Source organism: Athene cunicularia (genome assembly GCF_003259725.1).
Source record: "Athene cunicularia isolate RWA chromosome 20 unlocalized genomic scaffold, athCun1 chr20_part1, whole genome shotgun sequence".
In the NCBI taxonomy this organism is placed as follows: Eukaryota; Metazoa; Chordata; class Aves; order Strigiformes; family Strigidae; genus Athene; species Athene cunicularia.
Window position 1 is genome coordinate 9,198,032 of NW_020799125.1, and position 18,632 is coordinate 9,216,663.

At 49.5% G+C, this 18,632-nt stretch overlaps 1 protein-coding gene across 1 annotated transcript in view; it reads right to left on the minus strand.

Moving 5' to 3' along the window:
• Positions 1 to 3,422: 3,422 nt before the first annotated feature.
• JPH2 (junctophilin 2) overlaps positions 3,423 to 18,632 on the minus strand; it is a 31,568-nt gene continuing 16,358 nt past the window's right edge. The window contains exons 3-6 of the mRNA XM_026862331.1: positions 11,243 to 11,373; positions 8,095 to 8,690; positions 6,922 to 7,019; positions 3,423 to 5,936 (exon numbers count right to left, since the gene is read on the minus strand). Coding sequence (XP_026718132.1) covers positions 6,939 to 7,019; positions 8,095 to 8,690; positions 11,243 to 11,373 — 808 coding nt within the window. The 3' untranslated portion in view covers positions 3,423 to 5,936; positions 6,922 to 6,938. The remainder of the gene's footprint in view (positions 5,937 to 6,921; positions 7,020 to 8,094; positions 8,691 to 11,242; positions 11,374 to 18,632) is intronic.

An 18,632-nucleotide genomic window follows, 5' to 3' on the forward strand; every position in this document is an offset into this window, starting at 1 on the left:
GGTAGCAGCTTGGGGAAGGGTAAGTGATGTTTATGGGTTGGGAGAACCATGGGGTAGCTGAAGCTCATGATATTCACCAGAGATGTCCAGTGTAGGAGACACTATGTCCAGCATGTCTACCTGAAACTGGCTGGTCCCAAGGCATTGGTGATAGAGGCCGCACAGTAATCACCTCTGTGCAGTGCACGGATGGGTCCCCAGCAAGGGTTATTTACTCCTGCAAAACACAGAAGTTTAAATAACTTAACAAAATTTTCAGTTTAAGCTCCAATCATGTTGTCTTCTTACCTTGTCTCTAGATTTGGGTAGTGGAAAAGGTACTTTCAGGGGGAAAATTGGGCATCCACACCAATCTGTGCCAGAGGAGAGCATGGCCATGCAGATGTCTCCCTGAGAGAACCTCTTCCCCCTGCGATACACACCAGCATCCCAGGAGCCAGCCTGCCCCAGGGCCACATTTGGGAGTAACCCACAAAACACCAGCACTTCCCTAAAAAAGGGATGAAAACACCACAAGGGCACCTAACCCCTCCCTACAACCAGAGCAGGCTATTAGAGCTTGGCTTCTGCTCTGTGGTACAATCCTGTGAAGAGCACATTACTAAGATTAAAATAGTGGTACCTTTAAATTAGCAATACTTAGGTCACTGAAGAAGATGATGAGCAACCGCTTAAATTTTATTTGAGACACAAGAGAGGGTGAACCACCCGTTAGGGAATGACTTTGATACAGCCCCTTTTCAATCCAGTCTGGCCCTCAGCTGCTTCTTTGAACTAATTAGTTCAAGCAGGCCTCAATTAAGGAGCTGCTAATAAAGCCTGAGGGATAGTTCTACAGCAATATTAATGTGATCACTCAGCAGTTATTTGTTATTTTGCAGTTTCTGATTCCCAAGGCCTCTGGAGAGCTCTTTGGCCAGTGCTACCCCCAGACCTGCCTCCTCTCTGCTTGCTCAGACCTTGCTCCTCAGCACTCTTCAAACCACGGCATCCATTTTGGGGAGCACGCTGTGATGCATGGCAGATGTGAGCTTGCCAGTCCCAAAGGACTGACTCTAACTTACTAAAACACCCTCAGTTTAGCAGTTAACCAGCCCTGCCCCTTTCTGCCCTGACAGAGCTTAAACGCAGACCCTTATGGGAGGGCACTGATGGCATTGTTTGTGCCCTAAATCGGGGCACCTTCCCAGGTATTGCCTGAGGGAACGTATGTGACTGCAACACCACGTCCCCTGCACCATGGGTGATGGGCAGAAGTATTAAGGACAATCTGTTCTTTTTAATTGTTGTATTTTCTTTAATAACCACCCTGTGAATTGTACTCTGAGTGTACTGTTTCTATAGAGACAGGGGATGCTGCAAGTGCACACCAGCAACCACTTGCTGCTCCTTCAAAAGGGAATGCCTGAAGCCATGAGCCAGGAAGCCTTTAAAAGGTTTCGCCTCTCAAGAAGAAGGTCCTGGGATGGTCCTGGTGCTAATACGATTTTGAGATGGTCAGCGAGGGCTCATGATCCTGTCTGATCTCACAGGCACACTGTGAGTGGCTGCTCAGAGGAAATAAAACAAAAGCAACTTTTTCCAGCCATGCCAGTAAGGACAGGAGCAGGTGGCCACCGTAGGACCCCTTGCTGCTGGTCGAGCTAGGCATGGCACGCCCTTGGCTTGGCCGGGTAGGATAAGAAAGCCAGAGCTTTTGAAGCCCAGGCTGGGGCTAAGTCATGGCCAGGCATGAGGAAACATTCTGCTGGAGTCACTAACAGTGGCTTTTCCCTGTTGCATTAATGCTCCTGGGACCACTTTGGCTTACCCCAGGAAGGCTTCTGCAGTGAAAGGCGGTGGCACAAAGACAGCCCTGTCTCCAGATCCTGGGCCAGAAAGCAGCACAGCAACCCCTCTGTGCTTCCCAGCACCTACTCGCCGCTTGGCCACCTTGGTGCCAGCTCTCGCCGTTCCTCTCATGCAAAGATGAAGGCCAAGAGAGGGTGTTGCTCCTGAGAGCCCTGATGCCCCCCAAGGACAGTGGAGGGTAGTGTGGCTGTCCCCAGGACGCCTGGGCAGGTCACTCTCAAAGGACACCAGGGCTCAGATTGCACCTTCCCTCCCACTGGTGGAGGCTAAGGCTGCTGCCCTTCGGTCACAGGATCAGGCCAGTACTTTTATCCTGCTTCTCACATATCGGACACCTCCCTGCCCGCACCCGGGGACACTCGGCCGGGAGCAGTGTGGGGCACATTACCCCTGAAAGAAGCAGCTCCTGAAGTACAGACCCAGTACTGTCACCCCTACCCCAGGGAAGGGGCAGGCTTTTTGTTTTGCCTTTATTAGTATTCTCGAAGCAATATGTCATTGCTTTAGCAGCAGACCCACCTCCCTCCCTGCTGCCTCTGCCACACATGGTCCAAAGATCTGCTCCATTCATCAGCCTAAGATTTATGAGGTGCAAAGGGCTCCGGTTACCTTGCTGCCCCCAGCCTCCTCCCAGAGACTGCATGAATGAGATGCTGCTGGTTCCTCCCATACCAGAGGCAAAACAAGACCAGAGGAGTGTAAAGCCATCATTTCACCAAACTCAGCTCCTTAAGTCTCTACCAAAGCATGAAATCTTCTGCCACAAGACCCCTTGTGTCCTGTAGAAGTTGAGGGAGGCCCTGCTGCCCGCGGAGGCTGAGCCTGTGTCCCGCCAGCCTCTCTGCACAGCCCAGCTTTGCTCATGTGAGACACTCCAGAAATAGAAAAGGGATTGAAGGTTTTGGCTACTCTGGATTCCTCGGGCCCCCGGGTCCTTCTGCCCCTGGCTGGCACTGGGCTCTGCTCTCCCATCCTCCTCTGTAAAACACTCTTCCCCTGACTGCCATTTCCCTGTCCCTCGCACCTGGCTTTCCTCTCACTTTGCCCATTTCAAGGGGCTGAGCGAGAAGACAGGCCACGGGCTGTGGAGAATCAGCCCGTGAATCCAAACTCAGGAGGACTGTGGCACCAGAGAAACACAGTGATGTGCAGCTTGGAAGAAACTTGGCAGCAACCCTGGGGCCAGGAGGCAGTGAAGGGACCTGTCAGCAGCCATCTGTATCGCCCAGCCAGGCTTTGGGCCAGTGAGCCACCTTTCCTCCTGGCCCTGTGCAACCTCTGGAGGAGGCCAGAGTGATGGTAGCACACAGAGCTTGCTCAGAGCTGGACGTGTCCCCTAACATCTGGCACCAAACTTTCAAGAAGCAGTAAATTAAAACAATTCTCTTTGCAAAGAACCCCCACTATCAACAAAAATGCAGATTTTAAATAGATATTAGGGAAAAGCTAAAAAACATTCAGATGCCACCGTGCAAATTCTGCACCACGTTGATGAGCTCTCCTGTAAGACTGGAATGAGTGCGTCAACCTGGAAAGAAATGTGGAGATTCCCTCACAAAGATCCACATGGATACAGTGAGCAGATAACTGTTTATTATTGCACGTAATCCAGCAGAACAACTGACAGAAAACTCCAGACAGTAGTACACAGATTATAGTAAACAGCTTGCAAAATCTGTGATGAAGGTATTTTTGTGTGAAGAGTGAAATGTATCTGCATCTTTGTAAGACCTGAAAAGTATAACACAATATTCTAGTCAGTTTTGAAAGCATGCAGTTTGAGGTAAATCTGTTATTTTGCATCTAAGAAAACGAAATCCCTAAGGGGCTATATATATGTATATATATCCATATCTCAGCACAATATGGATATATTTATATGTCACATAAAAGCAAATCTACCTACTTTTCTTAGAAGGATACTAGGAGGAAAGCACATTACTGAGTGCATATCACATGCATAAAAAATTGGGGGGGAGTGGGCAGGGAATTACATTATCACTGTCGAAAAAGATCCATTTTTGTGCTTAGTGATAAATAAAAGCCCCTCAGGTCTCTCAACGGAAATTGTCTTGGTGGTTAATAAAAGCAGTTGGCATACTGAAATTGCAGAGCTGGCAAGCGAATGCCAGCAAACGGAGATAAAACGTCAAAGGCAGCAGAGCCTGGGGTTTGCAATACATTTATACTTAAGAAAAGGAAAAAGAAAAGAAACAAATTGCTACTGAACTATGCTCTGTGGAAGTGTAGATGATGCTGCACATCTTTCTCAGGATTGGTACAGCCACATGGCTTTTAGAAAGGGATCACATTGACTTCTCCCACAGTTAACACCACATATTTGCTACTGTGGCAACATTCCTGAGCTGAATAATGTTAAAAAATAAACTTGGTTCGCAAAGAAAAGTACTGAATTAATCTCACTCTCTTATACCATAATTAGAGCAGATAAATTAGACAGGTTTTGCCCTGTGTCTCCAGTCAGTGTAAACCCCTGCCTGTCTGCCATCTTGCCTCTGAAATCCCTTCAGATTGACCTTTGGAGCAGACTGGGCGTCTGCTTTTTTCCTTAACCATCATTTCCCCACTCTTTCCAGTCCCTCAGGTTTTCCCACCCAGTCCTGTGCTGTGGGACTTCAGGATACACAGAGGTGCACAACCGACTATAAATAACATTTCTGATTATCTTGAAAAGGGATACAAAATACATATTGCTCTTAAAAGAAGGAAGAAACATGTCCAAGCACTCAGCCTCACACTAAACTGTAACTTCATCTGTGTCAACTTTCTAAGCTTGCACTGCTAAGGATCAGAGCAGATCATGGTGGAAACATCTCCTTCCAAAGGTCACTCTCTGTTGCAGCTTTGGGAAGAATCGGTGCAAACTGCCCAGGCCTCTAGGCCTTGCACACAAGAACAACAGCTAGAACTGCCCCTTTGTACTCTACCACTGCTGAAAGTCTGGCTGCTGCGCATTTTTGAGCCTAACACCCAAATACACTGGAGTCACACAGGTCTTTGCACCTTTTTTCAATAACATAACCTCTCTCACGACAGCCACCCTGCATCTTCTGGCCGGAAAGTCTGTTTACTGTTGCAATGAAAGAGCACAGGAGTCCCCTTGCAGCCCAGGGCACCTGTGGGCATATGGAGGTATTTTTCTGTAAGTACCTCCTTTCCATAGTAACTTGCAACATTTCCATAGAAAAAAAGGGTAAAGGGACAAATTCAGCACACCTATTTCCTTTCCTGTTACAGCAGGAAGTCTCCCACTGCAAGATACTTCTGGGTAGAGCATTGCTTGGTGGCAGGAGAGCACTTGGACGGTGCCTGGTGCCAAAATGGACACCATGTCCACCCGCAGCACTCCCACATGCACGAACAGCCTCAGATCAGCCAGTCCCTCGCACCCCACCCCGTGGCCGCCCTCCGTGGCGTGTCGGCAGGCATGGGCAGGACTCCGGTTACACTTCAACAAGCCCAATTTCAACTTTCTCCCCCTCTCAGTCCTCCATACATGGAAGACGACTCCAGGCGACAGGGAAAGAAAAGACTCTTTGTTCGTCCCTTTGGATGACTTCCAAGCATGGAGAGCAATGCTGTCCAGCCCTAGCCGTGGCACGGCTCTCATGAGTCATTTTGGTTGGTTGTGTATTGCTTCATCTCCACATCATGGATGATATTCTTTGGGAAATCTCTGGCACCGAGTCAACCAAGGGAGTTACAAGACACATCAGTGTGCACACATGAGACCTTCTCACTCGTTCTCCTACAGCTACAGATAAATCCCTCATCCCTGGTATGACAGGACAGTTGATGGCTTTGGTGAGAACAATTTAAGGCAACTGCTACTTTATACAAAAAAGAGAAGGAGGCTGAATTGCAGAAACCCTGGCTTTTCCTTGGTAGATTGCAGAGGCCAGACGCAGCCTGGGAGCAGGGAGACTGAACTGATCTTCAGGCACTTTCATTTAAGGTTCATGTTGGCAGTGCAACCTTGGGATCTCAAGTCCTCCTCTTAGGTGTTTCCAGGTGGCTGAGATTTAATCCCTGCCAAGGTCCGTGGTCTCCATCAGCAGCAACGCCTGTCCCAGACACAGATGAACGGGAGAGTCAAGGGGGAGCAAAACACAGGACTGACACACAGTCGCAGCTGTCTGCAAGCCTCTCACCTGTGCAGGCTGAGTGGGGACATAACATGACAGAAAGCAGTGCCCAGCAGAGCATTTTATCCCTCAGCAGGCCCTGGGAAGGCAGCCCAATACCCTCACAGAGGCCTGAGAGGTGCCTCTCGCATTATGTTCATGTGAGACCCAACGGTCAGGTTCAGCCCTGATGCGTTTTGTTTGGGCCCAAGGCAACAGAAATCTTGTGCAAACCCATGATGCGTTCCTGTGTGCAAACCCTCATCCCAATTCAAGTGGAAGACCTCAGCAAGCTCCAGTTTCACCTTAGTCAGATACACATCTCAGCTCATATCTACTTTTGGTAACACAACTACATAACAGTAGCAGAACTAGCACTGGTGCAGTTAGAACTGCAAATTTCAGAATTTCACATTTCCTTTGTGTTCCTGCCTCTTGCTGGGCTGAGTGCCAAGAAATATTGCAGTGTAGAAGGTTCCTGGCAGCAGTGGCCATGGAACAGCAACTCGAAAATGTTTCTTGCAGCTTATTTGCAGAAAACAAATTTCAAATTTAACATCACACATTCTTGCACTGGAAGTCTCCATGAATCATGTCCATCCAACTGGGAAGGCAAAACTATACTGTGGGATTGCATCCAATCAACACAGTTCAATTTTTTACTGTGAATAAATGATTTTATGAAAAGAATAGAGAACTATCCACTGAAATTACTCCACAAATCACTCTTTGAACAGACAAGGGGTTACTGAGAATCTCAGCGCTCACTGCAAAGCAACTGCATCTACTGAATAAATGCCCATGCATTTTCATCACCAGGGCATCCATTAGTGAATGATCTGTATTGGCAGTAAAGCCAGTCAATCCTAAAATGTCCACAGTAACATCTACAAAATGAGGATAAAAATCTCATTGCATGTCTTACCTTGTCTGAGGGGCACATCACGTCAGAAAATGTACAAACAGGATAGCCAGACCAATGTTCAATAAGATGACCATGCAGATCACGATTGTGTTAGGTCCCTGAAAGAAAAAAACAAAACAGAGTATTATACACAATTCCAGGTGAGGAGACAGATGCAGAATAATTCTGCTATTCAAAACCACCAGAATCATCCCCTCTCAATGCACATAAATCTGCCACTTAACAACCAGCCTGAATTTCAAACTAGTTGTGTATCTATCAATCCTTATTCCTATTTCACCCCTGAAAACTCCTTCCGGAAGGCTAAACCAGGCTTCTTCTGAGGCTAAAGCAGATTAAAGGAGACCCTGACCACAGGCACACAAACTGCCAAGCTGCTTCCCCCAACTCCTTTCTCTACCCACATCACCACATTTGTAAAGTTGCCATTTTTAAGATAAACAAAGTCATCTGTATGAGATTGCTCTAATTTCAGACAAAAATATTTCCAAACTGTGGTTCTCTAAAATCACATTGGAACCATCCATGTCCAAAGGGCTGCAGGAGGAGAAGCAGTGGGCTAATAAAAAGTCTGGTTTTACAGCTGTATTTGCTAACAGACAAACCGAATTTCAGTGACTATATTTTAAATCTGGGAAATTAGCTGGTGATTCAATATCACAGCTCATCTTAGGAGGTGCCCCTACTGCAAAAGAGTAAAAGTAACAGGTAGAAAAGAAACCCCACTCAGGGTTTTCTTCCCTGTACTACATTTTGCCCCCCCAGCTGTCCAGATGCATGTTGGTTGGTGAAGGGGTGGGAAAAGAGGAGAAAAATGTAAAAAATGCATCAGAAGATGCCTGTTTTTCTCAAATTTTGAAATAAGGACATGTCTGAGAGCATATCTACCCTGGCACAGGGAGGCAGATAAAATAACAGGGTTATGAACGTCAGCCCCAGCAGCCAGGACAGGGCGGGCTGGGAAGGCATCAGGAGAGGGGAAACCAAGAGTCTCCTTCAGCAAGCTTTGGGATCCCAGAAAGAGCTTCTGGGCGCCACTCAGGGCCCCTGCAGCTCTGAGGCCAAGGGCTCTGCAACCCAGCTGGGCCCTTTCAGACCTCCCGAGGAAAAATAAACCAAAAAAAGAGGCAAAGGCAGCTCCCAGAGGTGCCTCCCCGGCCTCTCCCACGTCACCTCTTCGCACTCCTCCGCCTCCTGTGCTGCCACCACTGCCGCCGCTGGGGCTGGGCCCCGCTTGGCCCCCACCTTGGGCTCCGTCCGCCCCGGTGCCCTGGCCTCAGTCTTCTTGTCAGCAGCAGGCTCGGCCCGGCCCGCAGCCCTGTGCTCGGGGCTGGGGCGCTGCTTCAGCTCCTTGGGCCGGGGCGGCTCCGGCTTAGCCTCCACCCTGGCTGCCACCTTCTCCTCCTGCTCCTGCGGTGGGGTGGAGGTGCCACCCCGGCGCTGGGGGTCCCCCCGGGGCTCAGGGGAAGGCAGCTCTGGCTCGGGGAGCGGCTCCTCCTCATAGTCCACGGCGGGGGAGACCGGGGAGGTCCGGACGGCATAGCTGTGGTAGCCCTTGAAGAGCTCGACGTCGGGCTCACGTGCCATCCTTTGCAGCGGCCCGATCTCCATCTGCTCGGCAGGACGCCCCCGGCCCCGCGAGGCCGGCCGGCCCTCACCCTCCGAGGGTGCAGGGCGTCTGGGGAAGTCAGCCAGAGCCTGACACTGAAGATCTCCATCATGCTGGGAGGCCGGCTGAGCAAAATCCACCACTGAACAGCTGGGAATATCTTTTGGAATAACAACCCTGCACAGTGCTCTGCGTGCTGGGACCCGCGCTGGGACAGGGGTCCCTGCATGTCACCATGGTGCTCACAGCAAGTGAGAACAAGAGGGGTGTGTTCCTTATGGGCAGCATGAGGTTGCAAAGCAGCTTGTTTGGAAGCAAAGCACTTGCTTTTGAAAGTGTCTTTGGCCTCATTTTGCTGAATCCAAGTGATGCTGAGGGGTGCAGAAGTACAGGACTTGCTCTGTGCTCCAGAACAGCACAGACCTTGGAGCCATACTGTCCCTGGTTGCCTTGAAGTTCCTCCTCTTGTCTTTTCCACCACAAGGGCTGATGCAGACTTGAGCCTGGTCAGGAAATTGGGATTGGTGCTCCTTTCCCTCTAATAAATCAGCAGTGTGATTTGCATGCTGCTACCTCCTGCTCACACAGGCAATGCCTCTGCTCGGAGGGGGCAGTGGGGAGAAAGAGGGCACTGATTTTAGCTGCTCTGCTCTGCCTGCACGCTCCTGTCAATCAGCAGGTGACCCATTCAGGGCCATTTATTTCTGGCTGCAAGTGGATTATTTGGAAGCCATTTCAACAGTTGTTCAGACTCCTCAAAACAGGCTGCCTGCAGCTCTAGGCTCCTTGCTTTTTCCTGCTGCTTTCTTTTCCTGAATAATTCACACCAACAAAGCCCCAACTGCCTGGAGGGCACCGTTCAGCTCTCATCTTCCTCACCTTCTCACCTTCACCTCCCAGCATGACATTTCAGCAAGGGCTTTGGCTTACATCCCTCTGCTCTAAGCTATTAGGTTTGATACCCTAAATGAAACCCAGGGCTCAATACTTATTAGAGATATGAGGCTTGCTGAGCAGGATTGCCCGGTGCCAGACATAGCAGGGTCTATCTGCCAGGACAGCAGGGAAAATTCAGCTGCTGAACACTGCCAGGCTCTCCTGGCTCTGTGACCAGCAGCAATGAGTCCTAGCAAAATCCAAGGGTGGACTTTTGTCTGTTTGTTCCTGGACAGTACAGCTGTGCAAGAGACATTTCCCTTTGTTGTGCATTTAAGGATTTTAGAGAATTAAAAGAATCATAGGAGAAAAGCATGCATCAGCAGCCTACAAGGCCATTGAAAGAGGCCAGGACCCAAGCGAAGCCCTACATTAAAATGTTGAGAGGATTCAGCACCTGAGGAGCCAGGAGCAGAGGTCAGGCTGCTTCAGGCATTTAGCAATTGTCTCATTCAGTTGCCATGGGTGGAAAAAATAATCTAGCTAGATGTCAAAAACCTCCCATCAGGAATTCCAGTTTCCTTTGCCTCTGTGCTATAAATACCCCAGTATGCAAAGGGTGAATGTGGAGCTGTGAGTGCCCGCTGGGGGGCTTATGTCAGGATCAAGCAACGTTTAGCTATTGTTAAATGAAGTGCCACCCGCTGGCCCACGCCCAGGCCCGGGTGCTATGGTGTTTCCCCACTCAAAGCCAGCTCTGAAGGGCCTCGCTGGGCAGTGGGGAGGAACGGGCAGCTCTCCAGCACAGCATCTCCCCAGCAAGTAAGTGCAGGGCAAGGTGGGAGTACAGGGAATTTAGGCAAATCTGTCAGCATGACTCTTTCCAGCCAAGTGCTGGGTGTTAGCTGTTCCCCTTTTCCACTGTGTGCCCTGTGCCAGCAAGTAGTTCTGGAGACCTGGAGGCACCAAAATCAGAGCAGGAGCGGGCAGCTGGTTTTGCTGAGCAGGAATCAACCTTTGGCTTTTACCCCCAGTTTTGCTGCTGTGATGGTCTCTTGTGATCCTGACTCAGCAGTCACAGGGCACTTGTTCCACATAACAAAGCTGGATAATAAGAAGGACAGGGTAAAAATGTAGGCACTTGGATCCCTGTTTTCTGCTCTGTTATTACCTTCCCTCTCTGGAAAGGAAAGCTTTCCAGGAAGAACATATCTCTAGCTAACTCAGCCTAGGGAAAGGTAATGGCATTCACAATACTGCTTCTAATATTACACTTCCTGCCTACTAATCCTCAGTGCTTGGTCTCACAGAAGGAACTTCCCAAGTGTTTTCCCAGCCAAATAATCAGCAGTGATACTAACAAATAAATAGAGCATCAGGGAAGTAGTATGTGGCATTAGCAATTTTCTTATAGGATATTACAATCCCTAATTAGCCGAGTCTGACAGTGCCTTTGGTGTGAGGCCCCACAGGATACAGGCTTGTGAGTCAATGTACAAAGCTTTCCAAGAAAAGGCCATGAGGGATATATCTACAAGAGCACTGCAAACAGACTGGAGCTCACTGCCTGCCCTGCCTGGTGCTGGAAGGGCTTCAGCATGTGGAGAAACATGAGGGGAAGTTGAGGGGCAGCGAGTTTTTCCTCCAGGCTATGGTAACATATTCCAGGAGCTAAAACAGTGGCATAAAGAGCAAATCATCAAGGGCAGAGGGCTGGTGGAACTTGTGCAAAAGAGGATTTAGGATAGACAGGAGGGCAACTTGTGAAGTTATAAAGCGGGTTAAGCGTTTGAACCGATTCCCCAAGGAAACTGCAAAATCCCTCTTAGAAGATGCCTCTGGTCCTACCTGGCTGGTAGAAGTCTGGGGAGAGCTCCCTGGCCATCATTCTGGCTATACCCGATTCGTTGTTAGCTGCCTGAGCTGCCTGCTCAGACCCTTCAGCTTTGGCTTTGGCATGAGCTGTCCTGTAGAAAGAAGAGGGGACAACAGTGAGCATTGGCTGAGCCAAGATTGTCCCAGCCTGAGAAGCAGACCCTGTTCAGCAACAAAATCAAATCAGCCCATCTGGCATAACAGCACTCAGTGTTTGCCCACTTCATCCCACACTTGAGGAGAAAAGACCAGATTTTCAACAAGGGACACAGATGGTTAAGGCCAAGGCGTGAAGGCTGCAGGTAGCCACGCAAGGGAACAGGGCAGGTGTCTGCAAACAGGAGCATGTTCACGTGCTGCAGTGAGGCAGCAGGTGCTGCAAAACGGGCTTGTCACTGTGCTGCAAAGCACTGAAAACCCAACTCAGAGGAATGCCTAAAGCATCACCACAGGCATCTTTTGAGCATAAGGGGACAATAACGTGATGGCTGAACACTGCTGTGCTGTCACCAGCCCAGAGCTGCCTGCACCTTGCCAGAGGCAGTGTGCCCCTGCCTAGCACACCAGACACATTTTACCCCAAATGTCTCTTCTGTAGCTCTCCGGCAAACAGCACACATTGTTCAAGGGGCTCCTTTACTCACTGCAGCCCCAGGGGGCTGGTCTCACAGGTGCTAGGAAAGGCAGAGCTATCGCTTCCCTCTCAGCTTGGATCCCCGAGACCTCTCCACTCCTTCCCAGCACATCTCCTCCTTGCTCTGTAGGGCGATCAGAGTTATTTTGCTGGCCGGCTGTTGTATTCCTCACATGCCTCACGCTCAGGGCTCTGTGATCTTTACGCTAAAAGCAGGGCTGGCTTTACAGCCCAGCTGCTCACAGTCTAGGAAGGCGCTGACTTCAAACAGCACAATCCACCTTAAATATAAGGGAGGGTGAAGCACCATATAGTCAGTCAGCTGCTTTGTTCCACCTGGGGCTTATGGAGAGCTGCTTTCCCCATGTTTGCACTATGATGCTTGACGAGGCTCCCCGTATCAACTTTGCTGCCTGTAATGGAGCATACACTGCCTTCACATGTGCAAAACCATGCACTGGTGTGTGGACAGTTAGCTAAGCAGTTAGCAGCACTCAAACACCAATTCACTACAAATGTGGTCTTTAGGGTGTCTGATGAGCTCTTTTCAGACTCAGGTTGGTAACCGATCACGTTTTAGGACAAAAAATGAGGAAAGACACAGTTCTTATCCCTGCAGTGAAAATGCTCCAGAGGAATTTTTGGACTGACAGTCTTGATATCAGGATTAATTCTTTCCCATTAAACTGAGATGCGGTATGCAGACAAGACTAGCTTTAGTCTGAATACTTGACAGGTGCAATGAAAAGATGTTAGAAATGCTGTTCTGAGACCCTTAGAAAGTAGAAGATCTATATATACACACATACATACTTACACACATCCCATTTTGAGTAGCTACAGGAAAAGAACTAAACGTAGGGCATTAATCCAAACTGATACAGGCAACAGTGTGACTTGACAGGGAGTCGAAAACACTGTTCAGGGCCCTGTGATAGAGAAGAGGGTGAGGAGCTGCTGCGGCTCAGCCTGTCTCTCCCTAGGATGACATCCCGCTCCGCTGGAGCCATGATTCACCTCCCTGCCCACACTCATATGTTATCTCCCCACTTTCTCTGCAGGCTGAGCTGCCTGGGATTGCTGTCATTCTTGGCCTTTTTATCCAAAATTATTACATCTCCTGAAAAACCCAGAGACAAGACATGATGAGGCAGAAAACAGCAATTTTAAGCCACTGCTTGCAAGCAGGAGGTCTGAGGCAGCTCTGAACAGAGAAAAGCACCTCCTTTTTTGGTAGTATATAATCAGCATGATTAATTCCACTATAATCTGGCAGAGGCCAAGGGGGATGTTTCTGTGCTCTCCATGCCTGGGGGATCAGAGCAGGCTGGGCGCACTGTGCATGGGGCACACAGGCTGCGCGGACTTGGCCCTGGGACGAAGCTTGGAAAATGAGGATCCAGCTCTCCCCCCACTACCCTGGGGATGTGAGCTGCATGGCAGCTTTGCCAGGCTCCCTCACTCTGTGGGACACAGCCAACCTCTGCTCCAGTTCCCCTGCTTGCAAAGTTGTCCAGAAGTGTTTGATTTCGGGGGGACTGAGACCAACACAGCTGCAGCTTCAAATCCAGCGTCTCCCACACACCATGTTCTGTCCCTGCCAGCGTCCCAGGAAGGCTGTGGCGCAAGGGGTGCTCATGCTCTATGCTGAGTCCCTCTGTTGCTGAGACCATTTATTACAGCAGCAGACATGTGATGAACATCTGGCTTATGGAGATACAGCATGGTGTTTTAAGTACATCTCCCCTGGCTGCTGAGGTGCTGAGCATCCCTGCGGCACGAAATGAAGGCATTGCTGCTTCCAGCCCTCCAAAAAGCCGGGCTGAGGGTTTAGTAACACCCTGTCAAAGCACAGCCTAGAGGAAAGGGCCCAGCCATAACAATAACATCTAACTTGCTTAGAGTATTTCTGAATTTATTATTTATCCAAATGGCTGGCAGTGCCTGGGAGCTCAATGCAGAGAAAAACTTGGCCCTGGCTGCAAAGCAGGAGACAAATACCACTCTGGGAGAGCCCAGCACACACAACCCACAGCACAAAAGTCTCTCCTAGCTTATGGCCTGGGGTCTGCAAGTAGGTTTAAAAAAAAAAAAAAAAAAAGCTCAGCAGGTTTGAGTGAGGCAGGAAAGTGATTTTTGAACCTTAGACATGAAACATGTAAGAGGAACCATTTCTTCCAAGGTTAAGTTCTGCTCAAAAAAAAAAAAAAGAATCAGCTTTTGCAAAAAGGAAGATGACAGCCTTTTCCTATATGCATGTAAATTTGATGCTTTTTTATTTACTGCTAGATGTGCTGTCAGCTTGCAGTGCCTCTGCAGAAAGCAGCCTGTGCAAAAAACAGAGGAGAAAGTCTGGAGGTGGAGGAGGGCAGGGTGAAACTGAAACAGAGACCCATGGATTATATAGCACCCAGCAGCAGAATTCAAAAGCCTCTTTTCAAGGTAGTGCTGGAAAATGAGCCACAAACATTAAACACATCCAACTGGTGGCAGTAAACACAAACAGGAGCCTTTACAAACCAACACTGGTGCTTCTCCTCCGGAGCAGGCAGCACCACCTGAGATGAGCACTCCCAGTTTCATCCTGAGCCATCTCCCTAGGCAGCTCCATTAAAAATAACTCCGGTGAATTCCTTGCAAGGAGGAGCAGCAGCCCCACACCAAGCCAAGGGGAGGTATGTGGGCAATGCCTGCAGCCCCCACCCCAGCCTCCCAGCAGCACTGGCTGGGTGGTGGTGGCTGCTCTGGGCAGGGAGGCTTCACACCCCAGCTGGATGGGTGGGAGAGGGAGGGTTAAATGCATCTGCTGTTTTATTTGCTCCTCTGGCATGGCTCTAATGCTCTAATTGTTTTGGTACTAGTGCAGGACTGAGCACCACTCCCGTCCTTCCTGGCCTTCTCCCAGAAACACTGCCCGAATCATTCCTCCAACTGCTACTAAAATCCCCTGTGGATACACAAGCCACAGCTGAGCACCGTGCTAACAGGTGAGACCCAAAGCCAAGTCAGCGCATGCCTGTCTCTTTGGACAGTTTATGCGGTTTTGAACATCCACATTGGATTAGACTGTAAATGAGATTGGAATTAGCAGAGAATACTGCGAATACTAGACAGGGCTGGGGCGCTTGCAGGTGCAGCAATGACCTTGCAGCTAGAAATAGGGGAAAAGCTCAGCTCTCTCTCAAGCTGTTGCACATTTGCTTATCAAGGGAAAGACAGACCTGTCTAGCACTGTTCTTCCTTCTCCAGAGTCTCCCCTCTCCTATTGATTCAGCAAACCCTGAGCAAGAACCAACTGAACACCTTTTTCTTGCCATTCTTGATATCATGAGCTGTCAAAACGGCCATTAAGCAAATATGATTCATCAGTCAGCTCTAGGAAGGGTGACTTCTGCTAAACTCCCATCTCCTGGAAATTGGCTTTTCCACCCCCAGCCAAATCCCTGCTCCAGCATCCAGCAGGAATCATTTTGTCCTTGCAAAGAAGCTCAAGATAACGGTTTGACTTGGCAGGAATGTTTGCAGCACTCAGAAGGGATAGAGAGAAAGCTGCAGAAGTGCCTTTGCTGATGGCAACATGGTCTGTTCTGCATTCACATCACAAAGGGCAAGGACACACAGACCTGACCAACACAGACCTGTGTTGGGGGTTGGACTAGATGACCTTTGTAAGTCCTTTCCAACCATTCCAATCCATTCTGTGATTCTATGACTGGACCAGGACAGACACTTTCTGCTTCTCTGTTTTGAACTTGAGGCACCTCTATAGTTGGGAGCATCCCTTTCTTCCTGCTCAGTTCCAACCCACCTCATCTCCTTTGTGCCTCCCCCTCTGCCTCCGTGTGTGCAGATACCAGCAAAGCTTTGCTATCCTCATTTGCCTGTAACTAGCCCATGGGACTGAATGTCTCTTTCAGCTCATCTCTTGTGCTACTTTCCCTGCCCACAGTCAAGCGCAGCTGTGTATCCCACCCCACAGGCATCCTGCTCTGAGAGCCAGCTGTACCTTACACCCTCCTTTTGCTCTTTTTACTCCATTACTCATGTGCATGTACCCACTCAATTTAGACTCTGACATCCCTGAAGTGAGTGAGTCTGTTGGTTTATATTATGGACTCTGCACCTGCAAGGTGAGATCTAAATTGTGCATAAACCAACACAAACTGCCTCATAAAGGAAACACCTCCACACCGCTGTGAAAGAAATCTAAAAAGAGAAGCTGTCCTGCCCTTGCAGAGCAGTTCTGCCCTCCAGCCTTCCTTGCAGCCAGCTCACGAGATGCCCCAGGCTCTTCACTCATGGTACCAGCACTTAGACAGAAGTAGTGGCACTCTGTACGTATCCAGGCTACCTAGCTGCATAAATCTGATCTTTTCTCCTTCCCTCCACAGAAAAGGCACAAACAGGCCACTCAGCTAGAAGAAAAGCATCCTTTTCTGTGCAGTGCTTCAGAAGCACAGGCCTGGCAGAGCTCCCTGCCACCTAACAAGCTCAGCCAGCATTAGCCTTTATGATTACTTGGTGAATTTTTAAAATACCGAAATGTTATCCTCAGCTCTAAATAGCTCAGAGCCACTTGCATCTTTCACCAAGGGATACTTCCCTTCGGAACAGTTAAAGTGATATTAATCTTGCAGCAGGCAGATCTGCAGCTGTCTTCAATAAGACGACAACCTACGCACACCGGTCCCTCGTACGGGAGATTTGCTCAATTAATCTCTGCTGCCCTGACTGCCCTGTGAGCCGCGCAGGACCGGGTGGGCAGCTAGCTGTTGGGGCTCAGCCATGCCAGCCTGCACGGGAGCCCATGGCCTGCGACGAGCTGGCTGGGCAGGCATAGACAGCAGCTGCTCTCTGTGTCCCCTGCACCCCTCGGATGCCAGCCGGCAGCTGCCCAGAGCCAGCTCTAAATGGAGTGGTGCAAGCCAGAGCCTGCTGGCTCAAAGGGCTGCTGGCCACTGGTCCGGCAGCACGGCCCCAGGGCCACCGTTCTGCCCCCCAACGGGCAGGACAGGCAGCTCCTCACCCTGCCGGAGCCCATCCTGCCAACATGGCCAGGCTGGGAGCAGCTCATGAGAGCATCCACAGGATATCTTTGGGGATAAAAAGGGGGAATTTGTAGCTGCCATCTGGACTCCCTCCTCCCCCCCTGGTTTTCAGGTCTGCTCTCCTCAGTGCTGCCCTGGGTACAGATCAGGTGGAGCCCAGAGGAGTGAGTCTCCCAGAGCAGCACAACCTTGCGACTAGGCACAAACTCCACTGATTTATTTCAGCCTCCACTACCCTGTTACCAAGGGGGCTCAGCTAATGCTCTTGGGACCCTTATTTAATTAGCTACCACTGCAAGATCAAAGCAGCAGGTTTCATCCCACTGGTAAGTGCATCAAAACATCTTTACAGCACATATGTAATCAGAGTCTTCCAGCATTTTGTCCCCCATGTGCTTCTGCCTTTCTGCCTGTACCTGCACTGAGTGAGGCTGCTCCCTGCCCTGCCCAGGGGAATGAATTCCCACTTCCAAGAAAACGCCAGGGTTTCAGCAGTCATTTGTTTTGAGGGAGCCAAACCTGATGCAGGAGCTCCTGCCCAGCCCCAAGCTCTGCCAAACCAACGGCATCCACAAGCCAAGCGTGTTTTACCTGACTGCCAGCTCTGACAGCACTAAAATGGGTCAGAAAATGTGTGTTTTCTCTCCAAGATTGTTGTTTTTTTCAATGGAGTTTTAGTAACTTCTAACTCAAATGTTTTTCAGATTTCAACAATCCAAAAGAGTGAGGAACTGCAGTTATCTGTTTTGTGATTTTTTTTCTCCCCAGTCAAAAAAGCAGGAAACTTTGTTTTTTTGAGGAAATGAAAGCAAACAGATTTCTCAAAATATTGCATTTGGTCAGAAGCCAAATTATTCATCAAAATTTAAGGCAGAAGCGTTTTTTTTTCCCAGCCCCATAGGTCTCTTGAGTTGACAATCACAGATCTGAGGTCCAGAAGAAGCAAGAGAGGGAACAGGTAGAGCAAGGGCTGCCAGGCCACCGCCCGGGCTGCAGCACATGCATCCCCTGCGCACCTGCACCCAGGGCTGCTGGGAGCACCCGGGAGGATGGGACACTGGGTCTCTCCCAGCACTCACCAAAGGCTCAGTAGGCCTTGCAGCTGCAAAATGACAAAAACTTGGACTCAGATAGTCAAAGGGCTCTGGCTCAGCACCAGGATAAACTGGAAAAATGCACCTCCTCCAGGAGGAGGGAGCGTTTCTGTGTCTTGGGCTTTATATTTAAATTGGACATTTTACTTAAATATTCCTTTTTCAAGATAAGCCTATTTCACATTCCCCTGTAATGACAATAACCTCTGAGCAAAGCCTGACTGAATCAGATGATTTTAAAGCCCAGATCCCTGCTGGCTGATTTCAGGCATCTGGATGGGAGTCAAACCCTTCCTGCTCCATGCAGCAGCAGATTAATCGAACGAGAAGCTACCATCTTCCACAGTCATTTTCGCAGATTAAAGTCACACTTCATTTTTTCCTTTCTGTGTTTGTACGCTGTTGAGATAAGGATTTCCCACAAGGTCAGGATGAACAGCCCATTAATTCCACTTTCGCTGCCTGGCTGAGTTGTACTTGTCCCTGGAGCTGACATCCTGCCATCCCAAAGCTTCTCCTCTTGAGGGGATCCCTATAAGTCATAGCCCCACTTGCTTCAACCCCAAAGACCCAGG